Below are 19,724 nucleotides of genomic sequence, written 5' to 3'. Positions count from 1 at the left end.
CTGTTGTGGCCTCTCCCGTTGTGGAGCACAGGCTCCGGACGTGCAGGCTCAGCGGCCATGGCTCATGGGCCCAGCTGCTCCGCGGCATGTGGGATCTTCCCGGACTGGGGCACGAACCTGTGTCGCCTGCATCGGCAGGCGGACTCTCAACCACTGCGCCACCAGGGAAGCCCTCTGCTGACTCTTATTCATGGCTTTTCTCTTTTGTCCTTGGTGATCACTGATTCCTTGGTCTTAAATCTATGGGAGTTCTACATGGCTGAATTGGGTAAGTTTTCCCTCAGACAGGATCTGCATCTACTTCAGCTGTGAGATGTGGTGTGTTACCAGTCTAGAACCACTTTAGACCACGCATGGCTCTGGTTTTGGTTCATGGTTTGTTCTTTTTTGGAGGAGGAAAAGGAGAGTGGTCCCTGGAAATCTCACATACTTCCTGTAAGCTCAGTAATGCTTTAGTAAGTATGTTAGGACATATAGGTTTTATATATATATATATATATAAAATATAGTATATATATACACATACATACACATATGTATATACGTGTGTATACATATCTCCATGAACATATAGCTGTTTCCCAAGAGTATCTGAAATATTTCATCATTTTGTTAAAAGAGAAAGTCTTTATCATTTTCTTCATCATGGTGGGGGGGGTCAGAATTATTTATTTTGACTACAGAATTCATAGTCAATCATGATTTTTCCCCTTTTAAAAAATCCCCCAAAATACTTATAAGGAACAATGGTTCAATTTAGCTATTTTCAAGTTTTCAAGTATTACACCACAGAAAACTTATAAGAATATCAGACAAGTTATTTACATTTTAAAATTCCCTGAATATGAGACTGCTTAACAACATGAATCAAAGATTAGAAAATGAAAGCAAAAGAATACCTGACACCTTCAGTGTGTGGACTTACTGTTAAGAAGAAAGAAGAGGCAACAGAATGAGGCTCTTGCTCTCTCTGGTTCCCCAGACTTAGAAGCATGAGTTTTGATAAATTAAGTTACAGGGACTTTTGAAATTACAATCTCACCTTTATACTCCCCCCAATAAGATCAGGAGGCTCTTCATCTGTTTCCAAGGCAACATTTACAGAGGCAAAGGGACGACTGGCCATCTGCTGCATCTCTCGAAGAAGTTGCTGGTAAGTAATACAGCAATCATTAATGCAAAGAGTACTGAGGGGATTTTATTAGAGAATACTACATATTAAAAATACCTCATCCTCCCTGATTCAAACAAATCAAATCCAAAACGATATTTTTGAGACAGCTGGGGAAAACTGGACATGGACCAGGTATTAACATTTTAATTTTGTTGGCTGTGATGACAGTATTGTTATATTAAAGAAAAAGTCCTCATCTGTTAGAGATACATACTAATGTACTGATGGATATAATGCTATGATGTCTGCTTGTTAAACACATAAAATAAATTATCCTATCTCCTTATATTTTTATTACTAGATTAAAGCCAGGCTTTCTTTTTTCCTGCTGAAATTTGAACCAAGTATTTACACAGCAACAAAAACTATCCTTTGTTACACAGTAGATAGGAACTGAAAGAGCTCTTTATTCAGAGAGGTGGTATAAGCTAAACACAAAAAACCATGAAGTTTTGCAGAGCATAGGGACAACTAGGGGCTCTGGATTTAGGGAGGCTTGGATATGAATACCTGCTTCAACACTCTCCAGCTGTGTGACTTTAAAAAAGGTGTTTAAAGTCTCTGGGCTTCAGTTCCCTCCTCTCTGAAATGGGTTTTTAATCCCATAAAAGTATCAATAGGATTAAATGAGATGCTTTAACTAGCACAGTGCCTAGCACATGGCGTGTGGTCAATCATATATCATTAGGGATATCAGAAATCTGGGCATGTCACTGAAGCTCTGAGGTCATGCTATGGAAGACAATGAGGCCCTACCTCAACCACTCCCTTGGAACTATTGTAGGAGACAGAATCTTGGGCTGGATAGATCATGGCTCTGTTTTAGAAGGGCATTTTTATATTAAACATTGTGTTAACATGTCAATAATCACATTCCTACATCTCACAAAGCTATTGGTCCATTTACTCAACAAATACATATAACAACAACCCTCCTCTGGGTTCTCTGCTATTCTAAGTGTGGAGTCACAGTGAGACAGAGTGCCTACCCGCCTCCAGTTCCCAGTCTAGTTCCTTTATGACAAGTGCAGGAGATAATGTGAGTAAAGGCACTTAAAACAGGGCCTGGTATGTAGCAACGACTTAAGCAGTATTAGCTGCTATTATTTTTGTTATAAAAAATATCACATCACTTTTCTACAGTTCTGAGAGGGATAAATCATGAATGATATTTTAGAAAAGATAAAATATATTTTGAATGGTCAGGTTCACAGTAACAAAGAAACTTTAAGTCACAAAGGTAAAAGCTTAGTTTATTGGTTGATCAACTGTGTAATAAGCATACTTTTTTTGGGGAAAACCTCTTCTCTACAAGGTGTTCATCTTATTTTCTTTCACGTACACTGCAAATATTTTCCAGTTGGTTGTTTGTCTTCTATGTTATTCATTTGTTTACTTTTTATATACTTAAGTAGTAATTTTATGCAGGTAAATCTATATGACATTTTAATCATCTTATATGAAAATAATAATTTTGTTCCCTTTCCAAAAGTAACAAAACTTCTTATTTCTCTTTCTCTTAGTGCAGAGTCTAGAATACCCAGAACAAAAGTAAGTGACTATGGGGACAACTTTGTGATTAGAAACATGGTCTGTGAAGACAGAAGTCCTAAGTTTAAAGCCCAGTTTGGTGTCTTTATTGTAACTGTGTGGTGATGGGTAAGTTACTTTGCCTCTCTGAGCCTCAGTTCCTCTATTTGTGAAACAGGACTAATGTCACTAACTATTTTATAGGGTTGTTGTGAGGATTAAATTAGTTAATCTATATAAAACCTCTTACAAAACAGTGCCTACAACTTAGAAATGCTCAAATGTCAGTTCTTAATATGACTAACTTGTCTGGATTTTATTAGGTACAACCTCTACTATTTTTTCATCATGGGTGATGTTGGTTATCTGGTTATTCTTCAAAGTGTTGAGGAGGTATTATTTTTGAGTTTACTAAGAGTTTTGTTTTTAAACTAGGAATGAGTGTTAATATCAATAAATGACTAAATGATTACTTGGTCACTACCGAAAATTTAGGTTTTATTTTTTTACCCACTGATATAACATATCCTAGTAGGTTTTCTGGTATGAAATGATCCCTTTTCTACACTGGTAAACTAGACTGCTGCATGTACAGTCATTATACAACTGGTCTTTACTTTTTGGTGCTACATTTCTTAGGTTTTGGTTTCAAGGTTTCTAAGCATAAAATGTATCAGGATTCTTTTAAGCTTCCCACCTTTTCCTTTACCCTGGAACTGTTTATATATTTTGGAAATAATTAATTCTCATAAGCACCCAAGAAGGAATAGACTATTATTATCTCCATAAGCTCATCTCAAATTGAAACTCCCTGGGTCTAATACCCATTGTGGAGAGAGTAATATTTTGACCAGTTTTTGATTCCTTCCTTGGTACTAGTTTATATGGCTTCTCACTTTTTTTTACACATTTGGATAACATATTTTTTCAGAATACTGTACTATTTGTTGAGATTTTAAAATATCTTAGTAATAGAGCTATTAAAAAGAAAAAAAACCTCTGAATACATTATCCACTGAATTTTAAAAATCATAATAAAGAGGGTGTAATGCTACCTCTATGATAACATCACCTTTACATGGGTCAGAAAAGGTGTCATGGCCCCCAGGAAGAGACTCATATCCTGAAGCCTATCTTAACCCCATTACTGACACCAATGTTCTATGAACAGTGCTGCATGCTTGTGAATTTTGATTTTAGATATTTCTGTTCTCCTCTAAATCTTGTCTATAGATCATGTTTTATATAGAGAACCAAAGAGCACAAAGTCTAGATCTTAGTGCACTTCTATTTAGCAACAATGCAATAGACATGATGACTAAAAGGCAGAGTAAATACACAAGTGAAAGTTGCAATAAACAGTTTTTGTGTTGTAATTTTTCATCAAGTTTATTTATTTGATTTGCCAATTATAAATATTTGCTGGACTTATTAATATTACTTTTGGAATGGAGTTCCGGAAATAAATCAACAGTCATTAATAAATAGAACTCAAGCAAATACTTAATTAGACACACATTTGTCTTTCCTTGAACAATGAGAAACTTTTGATATTTTACTCTCATCCTCATGAAAGGCTCCTGTAAAGGCTCTGCTACTAAGCCTTCAGATCTCCAGCCTGAGTTAAGGAACCAGCTTTTGGTAGGAAGGATAAAGTTGACACCTGTAAGTCAATATGATTATTAGTTTCCTTTTAGAAAGTTAAAACCATGTGGTGCAGAATGAACTATAGCTTATACAGCACTGATTGAAGTCTACTGACCATACATTACTCTCTCTATAGATATATCCATCAATTACCACTAAATAGCAAAACTGACTTGCTTAAGGGAAATACGAAGGAAAAAGCTCTTACAGGGATTCATTAATCTTTAACCACTGAGGCTTACCTCTCTACGTCTGGAAGCCCAACAACTTTGTTTGATCTTCCAAACCACAGCAGCCACCAGGAGCAAAGAGAGGAAACAACTGTGAGAAAGGAAAGTACTGAGTTATTATCCCAACCCCCAGAATCAGCACACTGTCATCCACACCCCATGTCAGGCAGGGAAACAATCCCCCAAATACCAACTCCAAGCTCCTTTCTGATGAGTCATCACAACCATGTCCTGGTTCATAGGAAACAAAGTGTAAGAAGACTTTGATAGGCTGGGCTTCCCGACCCAACCACTAGACAATACTGTCTCCACAAGGTACTCTGAGAGGAGAGCCTTGATTTCCTGCCGGCCTTTATCAGAATGGTCCATCGTGGCTTATCCCAAATAATAAAAACAATTCTATGATAATTATGACAAGTAACAAGCATGCTATTAATCAAATTAGCAAAAATCTACTGGTAAGAAATGAGAAAAGTTAACTATCAAAGTAACAACCAGCTTTTCATAAGGAACAATAAATGTATATGTAGTAATATATATTCAAAGTAAATACCTATTTTTTAAATAAAATAAAACAACTAAATTCAAGCCAACAACTTTCTTACAAGTATTAGGAGAGACGAAGTCCCAGTGGTCTTATAACTGCAAATGATTTCAATGTTCTCTCAACATTCAATGCCTCTTAAACCAGGCACCGAATAGTTTGAAAAGCTACTGTGACAGCAGAGAGAATGACTGATTTCTGATTAAAAGGACTAATGAGTCTAACAAATAAACCTCTTAGTAACCGCTAAATAATTTTAAAACTGGCATTTTCACTCATTAACTTGTAAAAGGGGCTTGTTACAGAGTACTGTTCCAGGGTGTTACAAGGAGACACAAGGCTTTCCGCCCCTGTAGTTGGGTACTCTCTTGCTGAGCTCTGTTTTTGCAGGATGGTGTTGGCTTTACGAGAGGCAGCTTCAATGCACAGATCGCTGAAGACAGGCCTCCAGAGCTGGCTGGTGACAGGCCCTCTAAGGTGCTAGGAGCACTGAGCTTCTGCCCTTTCAGAAATAGAAATTAAGCCTCCCTCAGCCCATCACTTCCCTAAGAGGCACAGAGTGCAGATCCCTCCACTGGGTCCCCTGACAAAAGACAAGCTCCCCAGGTTATCACTCAGTGGAGAGTCTTCAGTTCCTATCTTGTTGGGCCTCCAGGCTGTCCTGACACTGATGATCCTTCCTCCTTTCTGACAGTTTCTATTTTTCTTTTTATCAGAACTTTATTGAGGCAGGTCCTGTTCTAGGCTCATGGAATACATCAGTGAACAGAACAAAAGACCACTTTTCCCATGGAGTTTACGTTTCAGCAGATGGAGGCAAACAGTAAACAAAATAAGTGAGCAAATTATAGAGCGTGTCAGAAGGGAGTAAATACTACACAGATAAAAAGATGGTAAGGGTAAAGAGGTTCAGGAGTGACAGTGGCACTCTAAAGCAGAATGGTCAGAGTGGGTGGGCCTTAATTCTTGAGAAGGTGACATCTGAGCTAAGATATAGAGGATATGTGGAAGGCGGCTTGTGAAGGTCTGCAGAAATGCGCCTGGGCAACCAGGGTCAGCCAGTGCAAAGCCTGAGGCAAAGATGTGCCTGGGATTTCTTGAGGAATCTCAGGAGGCCAGTGTGGCTGTAGTGTGTGTGTGGGGGGGAGTTAGGCCAGGGATAAAGACACAGAGGTAAGAAGAGGGCAGATCACGAAGGCCCGACAGGCATTATAATGGTGTTGGATTTTAATGAGATGAGCCAGTGCAGGTTTTTGAGAAGAGAAGTGTCATGATTTAATTTATGATGAGGAGACCATTAAGGTAGCAATGCAGAAATAGAAAGAACAGGAGTCTAGGTGAGAAATGAGGGCGGCTCAAACCAGGATGGTGGTAGCAGGGGTGTGAAAAGCACTTTGGAATCTGGACATGACTTGAAGGTCAAGGCAATAGGGTTTCCTGATGGGCTGGATGTAGGGTATAAAAGAGAGAAGTCAGGGTCTGAGGAACTTGCCATCAAACCTGGACAGGGAAGGCTCTGGGGGGAGCAGGTGCGAGACAGCAGAGAGTTTAGTTTTAGACATGTTGAGTTCTGAGACATCTACCTGAAAGCTACGGGGAGATGTTGTGAGCAGACACATAAGCCTGGGAGCTGGCTGCCAGGTCTGGGCTGCAGACAGCATTTGGAGTCATCAGCATATACATGGTATTTGAAGTAATGAATCTGGATGAGGTCATCAAGGGGATGAATACAAATAGAGGAGAGTGTCTTAGGGGCACCCCAACACTGAGAAGTTGGGGAGAATAGGAAGAAGCAGTAAGGGAGTCTGAGAAGAGTAACCTTCTTAGTCTTTCATGGTTTCTATGCATAATCCTGCTTTTTTCCCCCCATCAGCTTGCTTTCTGGTACTTTTATTCTAATAGATAAACACATGGTGGCAGCAAATCCACATGGAAGAACATGAAACACATGAGTTGGTCAGGATGCTGCTGATGCAGCTGAATACAGGGCGGGTCTCAGAGGCAAGGAGTCTGGTGTCACGTAGAGGCCTCTCTTGGACTACCCTCAACACAGAACTGTGAAAGTGCAGCTCAGAAGGTCTGTGCCCCTTATCCCTGAGGGGATTCTGTCTTCAATGCAGACCTGTTAGAAACACCAACAACCCAGTTCCTTCAGCCTGTTCCAGTTTTTCTGAGAGACACAAACAGCATACCGACACACCATGACTGTTCCTCAAAGCTGATACGTGCATGATTTCTCCAAGGGTAACACAACAATGAAGAATTTACTAGTTATTTCAAAAAAGATGGCACTTGCTGATACCCCTCCCTTCTTTTTTTTCCTACCACTAATCTGGGTACAGGTGGGGCTGTGACTCAGTGTTCATCTTACTGCAGTTCCTCTTATCAATTGTTTTCTATAGTTTTTAATACAAATGTAATTTTTTTAAAAATCATGGAAATTTTCAAACATACACAAAAGAATAGAGACTGATCCAGTGAATCTCTATATGTTCAATACTCAGCCTTGCAATTATTAACACTTTCCTATGGCATTCAAAGATCATTCTTAAAGAAGTGTATTTCTCTCTTTCAACACAGGGACACTGGCCCCAGGCTAAGGGTCTTTCACTTCTTTTCAGCTCTGTACCTAGGAAAAAACAAGAATCCTTTGTCCTTTTTTGTCCTAAACCTGTCCCTGCTTATCAGAGGCTTACACTTTCCTGAGACTATGCTCAGAAATCCATGTCCTGACTCTAGGTCTTTCTTTCCATCTTTTGTATCAATATATATGTTTGAAAACTCACAATATTTTCTGAGAGCTCTGTGTTTGGGGATGTTTTTCACCAGCTTAACTGTAATTGTGTAAGTAGAATGATACTTTTGAGAGTGTACTGAACTTTGCTTTTCCCGTCCTTACAAGTCTAGCCTTTCTAAAACTACACATTCGGGCCTCCCTGGTGGCGCAGTGGTTGAGAGTCCGCCTGCCGGTGCAGGGGATACGGGTTCGTGCCCCGGTCTGGGAGGATCCCATGTGCCGCGGAGCGGCTGGGCCCGTGAGCCATGGCCGCTGGGCCTGCGCGTCCGGAGCCTGTGCTCCGCAGCGGGAGAGGCCACAGCAGTGAGAGGCCCGCATACCGCAAAAAGAAAAAGAAAAAAAAAAAAAAAAAAAAAAAAACTACACATTCGGGACTTCCCTGGTGGCCCAGTGGTTAAGAATCCGCCTTCCAATGAGGGGGACGTGGGTCCGATCCCTGGTCGGGGAACTAAGATCCCACAGGTCGCGAGGCAACTAAGCCCACGCACTGCAACAACTGAGCCCGTGCCACAACTAGAGAGCCCGCATACCGCAACTAAGACCCAACTAAGCCAAAAATAAAAATAAATAAATAAATAAAATAAAAACAAAAAAACCTACATATTCATTTCTTGGCCTGGCCTTGACCTCCAAACCAATCTAAAACAGAGACACTGCTGCTTCTTCCCAAGTTCCTGTGATGTGCACTTCACCATTCTGGTTTGAATTAGATCCAGAGTGGTAGGACCCCATATCACTTCCATCTTCTGGACATGGATGTGTCAAAATGTCTGCCGTCAATCTGGCAAGGACCTTAGCAGAAGTTCCGATAATTAAAAGTTTCACAAAAACATACCTTGCCAATATCAGGAATTCCCATTACAGTCCCTCCTATTGGTCAGTGCCTCCTATTGGACATCCCCTGCTTCTCCTTTTTTTTTTTTTTTTTTGCGGTACGCGGGCCTCTCACCGTTGTGGCCTCTCCTGTTGCGGAGCTCAGGCTCCGGACACGCAGGCTCAGCGGCCATGGCTCACGGGCCCAGCCGCTCCGTGGCACGTGGGATCCTCCTGGACCGGGGCACGAACCCGCGTCCCCTGCATCGGCAGGCGGACTCTCAACCACTGCGCCACCAGGGAAGCCCCCCTGCTTCTCCTTTTTATTCTCACCCAAATGCTATCCTATAAGGCACCTCTAACTCCAGTCACACAGATGCTCAGAGTGTTAGTCTGTCTCTCCCTCTTCTACTAATAATCATTATCCTGACCACACTACCACATCATTTCCAGATACAAAGCTTTTTCACATGCATCACCTCATTTGATTTTCAGAGAAAGCAAGCAAATGGGTCTTATTATTTCCCTCTTTATAAACACAAGGCGCCTACTGGAGTCTGGGAGAGCATCTCATTAAGACACTAAGAGGGCTTAATAGATTTATCAGGATCTAGAGTTTACTATTCACTGGGCCCAAGGATTTATCAGGATCTACAGTTTACTCTTCACTGTGCCCAAGTCTGGGAGTCCTTTTCTAACTTATCTCACACTGATATTTTCTCATTTGAATCACTTAGCTATCCCCTTCTACCCCCACCCCAACTCTAATTCTCTCTTCTGTATTCTATGAGCTATTCTTCAGAGTGCTTAGGATTATCTGTATACCTTTCCTTCTCTCCTTATGTTTCATGTATATCCTTTTGGACCTGGTTAACTTGCTCTGGGAAAATATTTTCTTCCTCATGCTCATGAAAAGGACTCCATTCTCAGCTAAAAGCTCATCATTTCTACTTCCTAAACAAAATCCAGAAAAACCAAAGTTCTGCATTCTTTTTTTTTTTAATATTTGGCAAAAGTCCTTTATTTTATTGTCTTTGAATTCAATGGAAGCTTAGTGGAAATTAAGTTTAATTTTTTAAAATTAATTTTTATTGGAGTATAGTTGCTTTACAATGTTGTATTAGTTTCTACTGTACAGCAAAGTGAATCAGCTATGCGTATACATATATGCCCTCTTTTTTGTATTTCCTTCCCATTTAGGTCACCACAGAGCACTGAGTAGAGTTCCCTGAGCTATAAAGTAGGTTCTCATTAGATACCAAAGTTCTGCATTCTTTTCCAAAGGTTCCCACGTTCAAAAAAGGGAGAAGTGATGAGAACACCATCTGTCCTTGTTTTCTACACAAGATTCTGTGGTCCCTGATCGATTCTGATGGTCTCATTCAGTCTTCCACCAATCAGGTGAGGTGACTAATCCTCACTGGGTTGGTACTTGGCAGCTGAGTCACCTCACTCTGTACACATGATCCAAGAATATAACACACCTGCTAATTGGAGCTTCCGAGTTAGCATACGGCCTCTGCATTCCTATCAGCAGCACCACGAGCTTTTATCCCCTCAGAGAGGTTGGTGTCTATGGTCCCTCACGGCTCTGCGGTTCTCCTGAAGGTCTGCTTTACTTTTCACATATATTGGAGCATGACTCTGTGCTAGATGCTGAAAGTGTGTGTGTATACAGGGGTGAACAAAAGAGACACTGTACCTGCTCTCCCAAAGCTTAGAGTCTCACTGTGGACACACAGTATGCAAGTACAGAACTGTGATAAGTACCGTGATGAAAAATAATACAGTTCCATGGGAGGGTAGAACAAAGGGAGAGAATTTAGTTTGGGAGTTCACTGATGGAATCTTGGAGGAAGTGACACTGTGCCGAAATCTGAAAGGTGAGTGTGGTATAGTAAGAAATATACATATGGTCTTCGTCCCAAGTTCCTGGCACAGGGCTCCCAAAACCCTTGAAACCTCCTATGTGATAGGAGCATCCTCTCTCCTCTTTTTTACACAAATGTTCATAATGGCTTTATTTGTAACAGTCAAAAACTGGAAACAACCCAAATGTCTATCAGGAGGTGAGCAGATAAACAAATTGTGGTTTATTTTTACAGAGAATATTACTCAGCCTTAAAAAGGAAGAAACTATCTTTTAATTTTGATTTTAAAAATCTTTAAAATGTATCTTTACCAGTTTTCTACACAAAGTAATTTATATAATACAGAAGGGTATAAAAAAATGACAGTGGCTTTGAGTCTGAATTAACTTTTTTTTTTTTTTTGTGGTACGCGGGCCTCTCACTGTTGTGGTCTCTCCCATTGTGGAGCACAGGCTCCAGATGCGCAGGCTCAGCGGCCATAGCTCACGGGTCCAGCCACTCCGCGGCATGTGGGATCTTCCCGGACCGGGGCACGAACCCGTGTCCCCTGCATCGGCAGGCGGACTCTCAACCACTGTGCCACCAGGGAAGCCCTGAATTCACTATTTTTTATAACACGTTTATGGAGATGTAATTCAGGAGTGTCTTTTCTCCCCTCATGGGAGGGAAGGACCTAAATAGCTTCTGGACGGGGCTGGCCACCAGAAAAACTAATCATGTGATTAAAGGGTTAGACCATTCAGCCCCCCAGCACGCCTCTCCTCCACAGGACGGTAGAGGGACTGGAGATTGAGTTCAATCACCAATGACCAGTGATTTCACCAATCATGCCTACTCAATGAAACTTTGAAAAAATGTGGAATGACGAGATTTGGGGGACTTTCAGGGTTGGTGAACACATCGATGTGCTGGGAGCGTGTCATGCCCAGAAAGAGCATGGAAGCTCTGTGCTCTCCCTCTTACCCTCATACCTTGCCCAATGCAACTCTGGGCTGTTGAACAACCACTGGGTTGTTCCTGAGTTGTATTCTTTATAATAAACCTGCAATTTTAAGTATAGTGTTTTCCTGAGTTCGGTGAGGCAACAGCAAACTGTTGACTCTGAGAGGGGTCACAGGAACAACCCAAACTTGTATTTGGCCAGGCAGAAGTATGGGTAGCCTTGGGACTCATTTGTGGTTGACGTCTGAAGTAGGAGCAGTCTTGTTGGACTGAGCCCTTAACCTGTGGGGTGTGCACTGATTCCACATGGTTAGTGTCAGAACTGAATTGTAGACAGTCAGTTGATGTCAGAGAATTGGTTTTTGTTTGGAAAAACAAAGCAATGGGTAAAAGTATACAGGTAAAGGGCAAGGAGAAGAGCATCCCAGAAAGAAGGAAAAGCATGTGCAAATGCTATGAGGTGGGCAGGAGCTTGGTGCTTTCTAAGAAACAGAAGGAGGCTCATGTAATGGGAATGCAGAACAGAGTAGCGTAAGGTGAAGGTGGAGAGGTGAACAGAGGCCAGTTCATGCAGGACCCTGGTTTTTATTTTAGATACAATGCAGAGCCATTAGATATGAGATAAGTGGTTAGATACAAACTAATTCATGATTTTAAAGGTCTCCTCTGGACTTTTTGTGGGTTGTAAAGGAGCCAAAATCAACTGAAATAGTCCTGGCAAGATTGTGATGGTTAGGGCTAGGGTGGGGAGTAGACGTAGGGCAGGTTGCTAACTGTAACTGCTGGGATGTGGCGACGGAATGCCTGTTGGGTGTGAAAGGGAAAGAAGTGACTTGGAACCAGCAGCATGATTTGCCAATTAGTGATGTGGGGAAGACTGGTGAGGAAGGATCCAAGAGTTCATTTCTGGGCATGTTATGCTGCAGATGGGGATGGCAGACTTCAACCAGAGAACACAGAGTAAGGAGATGGCCAGGGTCAAATTCTGGAAGAATAGCAACAATGAGAAGTTGAATAGAAAAGATAGTTCAGCAAGGGAGACCAAGGAAGAGCAGCTTCAGGGCAGTATGGACTCACAAAAGGCAAGAAGAGTCTCACTGATGGGGTGATCAGTTGACTGATACTGTTGCAAAGCCAAAAAGATAAGAACTAAAGACTAACTTTTGGATTTAGCAATAGAGATGTGCTAGTTGCCCTCAACAAAAAAAAATTAGATGGGGTGTCGGGATGGAAGCCAGATTAGAGAGAGCTAAAAAGTAAAAAAGGGGCTCCATTTTTAGGGTAGTAAAAATACTCTGATATTATGACAATGGATATGACATTATACATTTGTCCAAACCCCACAGATGTACACCACCACCAAGTGCAAACCCTAAGGTAAACTATGAACTTTGGATGATTATGATGTATCAGTGTAGGTTCATCTTTAGTAAAAAATGTATAATTCTGGCAAGTGATGTTGATAATGGGGGAGGCTATGCATGTGTGGAGGCAGGGGGTATATGAGAAATCTCTGTACCTTCCTCTCAATTTTGCTGTAAACCTAAAATTGCTTTAAACAAATAAAGTCTCTAAAAATTAAAAGGAAGGAAGGAAGAAAGGAAGGAAGGAGGGAGGGGGAGAGGGAGAAAGAGAGAGTGAGTGTATGAGAGAGGGAAAGGAAAGGGGGGGAGAGAGAGAAGGAAGGGAGGCAGGGAGGGACGGAGGGAGGAAGGGAGGAAGGAAGGAAGAAGTCAGTCAGTCAGTCAGTCTAGAGTATATGGATACAAGGAGGGAAGGGGTTCTGGAGAACTGCCCGAGTGCTGGGGGGGAGCTGCATTCAGTGTGGCCACACCAGATGGCTTCTTCCCTCCTCCCTGCTTGTGCTGAGCAATGGAAGAGAGCAAATAAGGCAGTGAGCTCTGGTCCTGGGGCTAGAGAGGCCAGGCAGGATGGATACTCTCTCATACAGAAGACAAACTAACGATATACCTAACCCAGCAGCACACTCTGCCTCCATACTCCATACTCACTGGAGGCTGTGACAGACAGAAATGGCAACCATACAAAGGTAAACACAGAATCTTCAACATAATAAAAAATCAGACATTTTGAGGAAAATCAGCATTGTGAAAGAGAGGTACCAAACAACAACAAACAGCATGTGAGGAGACAATTATTAATAGCACAAAATAAGACTTCAAAATAAAATTATAACATTTATTAATCTCACAAAGGAATATGAAAGTAAATTGCATTCATAAAATTGAAACAGGCTACAAGGAACATATATTGGAAATAAAATGCAATTGTTAAAATAAAAAAACCTAATCAGATAACTCAGCAAAGGAAATGGACCCCAACACTAGACTAAATTAATGAGCTGAGGAGCTCACCTAGAATGTAGTGCAAAGGAAAATGAAAAAGAAATGAGAGTTCAGTTAAGAAGTATGGAGGACAGATCCAGAGCTGTACTCATTCATCTACAGAGAAGTCCAGAATGCAAGCAAATGGAATTAAAGGTGAGGAAACAAAGAAATAGAAGACAATGTTGCAAAACTCAAGACTCCAGTCTTTAGACTTTATAAAAGGTCTTCCCCAAGTATCAATTTATTTCTCAGGTCTTTTCTGAGAGAATGACTCTAGGATATAGTTCTGCATAACAACAACATCCAACAAAGGACAAGACATGGGACACATTCAATGGTGCAAGAAAAAAACCAGTAGAACTTAAAAAAACTGTTCCTATATTATGTAAAATAATTACAGTCTAGAATTTAAATTCCAAATAACCTCTACCCAGGTGGTGGTCACTGGCTGGTGGTGGGGGAATAATTACAGGGCTCTCTCAGAGCCCTAAAGCCGCCTGCTCTTGCAGGAAAGGGAATCACGAAGCTGTCAGCTGAAGCCATGCTCACATCCTCTCAGTACTTAATGATCTTCTTTTCCATCTGACCTTCTGTGCTTTAGCTTGCATATGGATGGATGTAATACTACCCCAGCCCCTGAATCCACACAACTTTCAGCTAACTCAGGGGTTTTTAATGACAGCTGAACATAAGAATCACTGGAGAGCCTTTAAAATACCATGATGATAAGGTCCCATACCAGACCAGTTAAATCAGCATCTCTGGGGGCAGGGCCCAGGCTGCTGCTTCATTTTTAAGCTTCTCAGGTGAATTCTAAAGTATAGTTAGTGCTGAGAGTCATACGAGAACTGTTTCAGGCTCTCAGAACCCAATTTAAAACTTGTAGGAGAGGCCTCTAATTAGCCCTGTTCATCTTCGCATGTCAAATTACAGGTTTATTTGTATATGGGCTGCCCTTAAGTGCTAGACTGTTAAATAACTGCATTAAAGTGTGATTATGTGGTATAATAAAAATATGGGTAGGGTGGAGTCCAAGAAGAGGTGGACTATGGGGTGAATGTGCCAGAAGAAGACTTCATAGAGTAGACAGGCTGGGTTCTGAAAGAGTAAGAATATGACAGGTCAGTGGGATCAGGTAAGTACCCCTGAGGCAAATGCAGAGGAGAACTATTTAAGTGTGTCACCCTCCCAAGCCCCGGTGCTCACATGGCCAAAAAGGAAGGGGATGACAACTATCTTGGAGGGACTTATAATTTGGTGGAAGTCACAGTGCAAAGATTCAAGAAATATTGAATTTGCAAGAATATAGGAGGATTCATTGGTTCCACTCTGGAGGAACTGTGGAAGAAGGTTGGTGTCAGTGAGTGAGCATAATAAAAAAATGTTGGGAGGGGTCGGAAAAGATTTTGAGATTTTAATTTTTCTGTGGTTAACATGAGAGAGGGCGATTTCCTTTTGAAATCTATATTTCCGTGGAAAGAAGATACCTCCTTGTGAATGGGAGAAAGTGTAATCACATTTCCAGCATTCCATATTGCTGGCATTGCATCATTTAGGACAGAGCTCCAATGAGCTAAGATGGGCATACTCTGAAAAATAAAACGGAGAGTGAATTCCTGGCCTAGTGGATAGTGTGGCTTTGGAGTTGAGGTAATTAATACCCTGCTTTCGTTCATTGACAAGTTTCTGAAGCCTATCCATATGGAAATATAGTAAAGTTATAATTCAAATAGATTCAAGTTAGATAAAGGAACACCTGAAAAAAAATAACAATAGATTAAATGCTCATGAAGAAAATATAGGAAAAAACTGACACATCTGCTTGGTGAAAAATACCATAAATGGGGTTAAAAGATGGTCCTAAACTTCATGAAGAAAAACGTGAACATCCCAATAGAAATATGAGCAAAGGATACAAACAGATAATTCAAAACAAGAACTATAAGGTATAAGAGATTAGTAAATATCACTTATAAATAAATACAAATTAAAACAAGGTACCAATGACACCTCCCTGATTGGCAAAATTAAAAATAATGAAAAATAGTTAATGGTAGTAAGAGAAATAGGCAGAAATAGTAAGAGAAAGTACATTCCTGTTGTAGAAGTGTAAATTCATGCAACTGTTCTGAGGGGCTATTTGGTAGTGTTTTTGCATTTTGATATAGCAATTTTAGGATAAAAATTATCTCAGAGGTATCACAGAAAAATGCAAAGACACTGGCGATAAAAATTAAGGATGATTTGGGATTCCCTGGTGGCACAGTGGTTAAGAATCCGCCTGCCAATGCAGGAGACACGGGTTCGAGCCCTGGTCCGGGAAGATCCCACATGCCTTAAATCTGTGGTTTTTTCGATATTGAGCTGCATGAGCTGTTTGTATATTTTGGAGATTAATCCTTTGTCAGTTGCTTCACTTGCAAATATTTTCTCTCATTCTGAGGGTTGTCTTTTCATCTTGTTTATGGTTTCCTTTGCCGTGCAAAAGCTTTTAAGTTTCATTAGGTCCCATTTGTTTATTTGTTTTTATTTCCATTTCTCTAGGAGATGGGTCAAAAAGGACACTGGGTACTGGTAATACCCTAGGGGGAAAAAAACTCTTGTCCTGGGTAGTGGTTACCTGAGCATGTTCAATTTGTGATAATTCACTGAGCTAGACATTAATGATTTCTAAGTGTTTCTGTAATTTCATATTATACTTCAATATATTTTTTTAAGAGAGAAGACAGATCCCATACAAGGAGTGGTTATTATAATGGCACTAACCTTCTCAATATTAATACTAGAAACAAGAAGAAACAGCAAAATGCCTTCTCAATACTTTTTTTTTGGCCATGGTGCACAGCATGCGGAATTTCCCCGAACAGGGCTTGAACCCATGTCCCCTGAACTGGAAGCGTGGAATCTTAACCACTGGACCATCAGGGAAGTCTACGCCTTCTAAATTTTAATGGAAAATGCTTCTAACCTAGAATTCTGTATTCGACTTTTCAATCAAATGTGAGGGTAAAATTAAAACATTTTCAGACAGGGAAGGTCATAGAAAAGTTACCTCCACATGTATCTCTTCTCAGAAACTTCCTGGAGAATGTGCCCCAATATAAGGAGGGAATAAACAGGGAGACAAAGACATGGGATCGAGGAGACAGAGACTTTAATATAAGAGGAAGGCAAAAGAAATTCCCAAGACGACAGTTGTGCAGCAGGCCTCAAAAACAACTAGTGCACTTGGGAGCAGCAGGCTAGGGTTCTAGGGCAGAAATCTCCAAGAGAAACTAAAACCAGGAGAGTACTTGCTTGTGCTTGACCATACTGAGAGATTGTTCAGTTTTGTCAGAGTATAGGGGTAAATCAGGGGTAGCTACATAGAAAACCAAACAATTAAAAACCCCAAATATGGCAAATATTACATTTAGGATAAGCAAAGAGTGATTCCCCCATCCAAAAAATGGGGAAGTATGGGCCTCCCTGGTGGCGCAGTGGTTGAGAGTCCGCCTGCCGATGCAGGGGATACGGGTTCGTGCCCCGGTCTGGGAGGATCCCATATGCCGCGGAGCGGCTGGGCCCGTGAGCCATGGCCGCTGGGCCTGCGCGTCCGGAGCCTGTGCTCCGCAACGGGAGAGGCCACAACAGTGAGAGGCCCGCATACCGCAAAAAGAAAAAAAAAAAAAAATGGGGAAGTATAATTATAGTTCAACTCAGCTGCAAACAGGAGTTTTTATGATTATAGCAACATAAATAGGGACTCCTGATTTAGCCAAACATTGTGATGTAACTATATTACATGAGTGGGAGGAAGGGGCAGTTGTATGTGTTTATAGTGTGTGGGGGGGTCCTGGCGGAGGTAACATAAGATAATAAATCCTTCTACAGTAGGACATCAAAAGATAACTGAATTGAAAAACCAAGAAAGAGTGTAAGCCACTGACATGGATACCTCTAAAGGTTGAACATACTCAAAATCCATTAGGCAGAGCAAAACGTTAGGAAATTATGTTAATTAGGGTAAAACCTAGTGGGATTTGTCAGAAGACTGGGCAAAGAGTGGGTAAATTGAATAAGTTTACCCTATCTGTTCCAGCCATGAAAGAAAGTTATATTGTACCTAACTGCATAATTCCTTGTCTAATGTTGAAAATACTTTATGGTAATAATGACTGTGATATTAAGTGGTGAAATAGAAAGGAATGCAATGCTTTAGATTAAAAAAAAATCAGCACTGGATTTTGAAATATATTGAATATCCATTTTTGCATTTATCTAAATTAAATAATTTTTCTCCTTTGGAAATAAAAAGTATAAGCATGGAGAAGTAAAAAACAATTAAAATAATTTAAATGTGGACAGTGAAGATGGGAAGGTGTGGGGCAGGATGCTGTCGCTTTCTCTTTGCACTGTAGCACTTTTTCAATTATGTGTAATAGTATTTTCTTAAAAATAAAATTAAACTGAAAAAAACCCTATAAAAACAAAAGAATCTCAGGGCCTAACAAATCACTTTTAGCTTTAAAACTCTAGATAATCACCTGAAACATCTCGTGAACAAGAAGAAGCATATATGTAGCACACACCAGTAATCATTATTAATTACGTGTTATTTCAACCCCAAATCCTCCCCATATGAAGAGCTAAATTACCTACATTTAGTATAGGGTACATGAAAAGCTGCCTCAAAAAGCCAGAACATACAAACCATATGTCTTCATTTTATCAGATTAGATTGAATTTACAGTATTGTAACTGACATGTAACTTTTCAGGAATACATATAAAGTTAGTTTGATCTGTTGTGCAAACATAGGATTATTCATTTATCTTTTATGGGCTGATAATTAATGAAATTAAGTGCCTGAATCAAAAGAACAGATACAGTTTGTATAAGTGAAATTACCTGAAGAAGGTCACGAAGAACTGTACCAGGTCCATAAAATTGCTGTGCTGGGAGAAGGCAATCTGTGACAGAAAAACACATAGAGTGATTGGGTTATAAGATAGCACCATTAACTCAACCTTCTCGTTGAAGCAGAAAGACATTAACATTTCAAGAAGAGATTAATGAAATTTTTTCACTTGAGGAAAAGCACCTCATCCCTTTAGTTTTTCTTGCTTAACTGTCACACAAAAGTGATATTCTGAGACTCAACACAAACCCCTACAGTCCCCCTGCTCTTGACACCAGATCTCAGTTTTTAGTCTGACCTTGAAGACTTCTCAGACTCCTGCTAATGACCCCAACTGCAAGCAAGTCAGGTTACTTGCTACCTCCTTGTGCCCTTTTCAAGACAAAATGCTCTCCTTGTTTGCTTCAAATTCCAATTCTTGGATCTACCATCAGGTGGGCAGCTTCCTTTTGTGCCCTTCATCCCTTTGACATTTAATGTACTCACTTCAAGATAACGTCTTTAAAAAAAAACCTTATCCCAAGTTTCACTACACTGAATATCATCTGACAATCAATATAACACCAATTTGAATTTAAATAATTTTATACCAAGAATATTATAAAATCCCTAATGTAGTTCATCAAATCTAAGACACCACTAAAACAGGCATTATTTTGTGTACTATTAAGAAAACACTGCCAGTTACACCATGACACACTGCTTTTAAAATCATTGTAAGATGTATCATGAATTCAGAGATATTAGAGCATGAAAAAATGTGCACCTTAGAATTTATTAGTAAGTATGATAATTGTGTCCTTACTACCCTATGACACACATGGTACTAGCCAGATGTTATGGTGTGTTCTCTGCTTATTTTTAAGGGACCACAGCCCTCCTTGGAGAGATAATGGTACTATACATGAAACAATTATTGAATAAGATG

The 19,724-nt window shown here is 40.4% G+C and overlaps 1 protein-coding gene across 3 annotated transcripts in view; it reads right to left on the bottom strand.

Moving 5' to 3' along the window:
* Positions 1 to 19,724, bottom strand: part of ATRN (attractin) — a 161,753-nt gene that overhangs the window by 15,020 nt on the left and 127,009 nt on the right. For 2 of the 3 annotated variants that reach the window (XM_081255495.1, XM_081255493.1), the window contains exons 25-27: positions 18,787 to 18,848; positions 4,594 to 4,672; positions 1,043 to 1,150 (exon numbers count right to left, since the gene is read on the bottom strand). In XM_081255495.1, coding sequence (XP_081111621.1) covers positions 1,043 to 1,150; positions 4,594 to 4,672; positions 18,787 to 18,848 — 249 coding nt within the window. Of the gene's footprint in view, positions 1 to 1,042; positions 1,151 to 4,593; positions 4,673 to 13,760; positions 14,995 to 18,786; positions 18,849 to 19,724 lie in introns of those variants that run through there. The other variant, XM_081255494.1, reaches the window with a different exon arrangement.

Source organism: Mesoplodon bidens (assembly GCF_964165515.1).
Source record: "Mesoplodon bidens genome assembly, chromosome: 15".
In the NCBI taxonomy this organism is placed as follows: Eukaryota; Metazoa; Chordata; class Mammalia; order Artiodactyla; family Ziphiidae; genus Mesoplodon; species Mesoplodon bidens.
The sequence above is the reverse complement of the archived record's forward strand: the minus strand, read 5'-3'. Positions and strand labels throughout refer to the sequence as shown.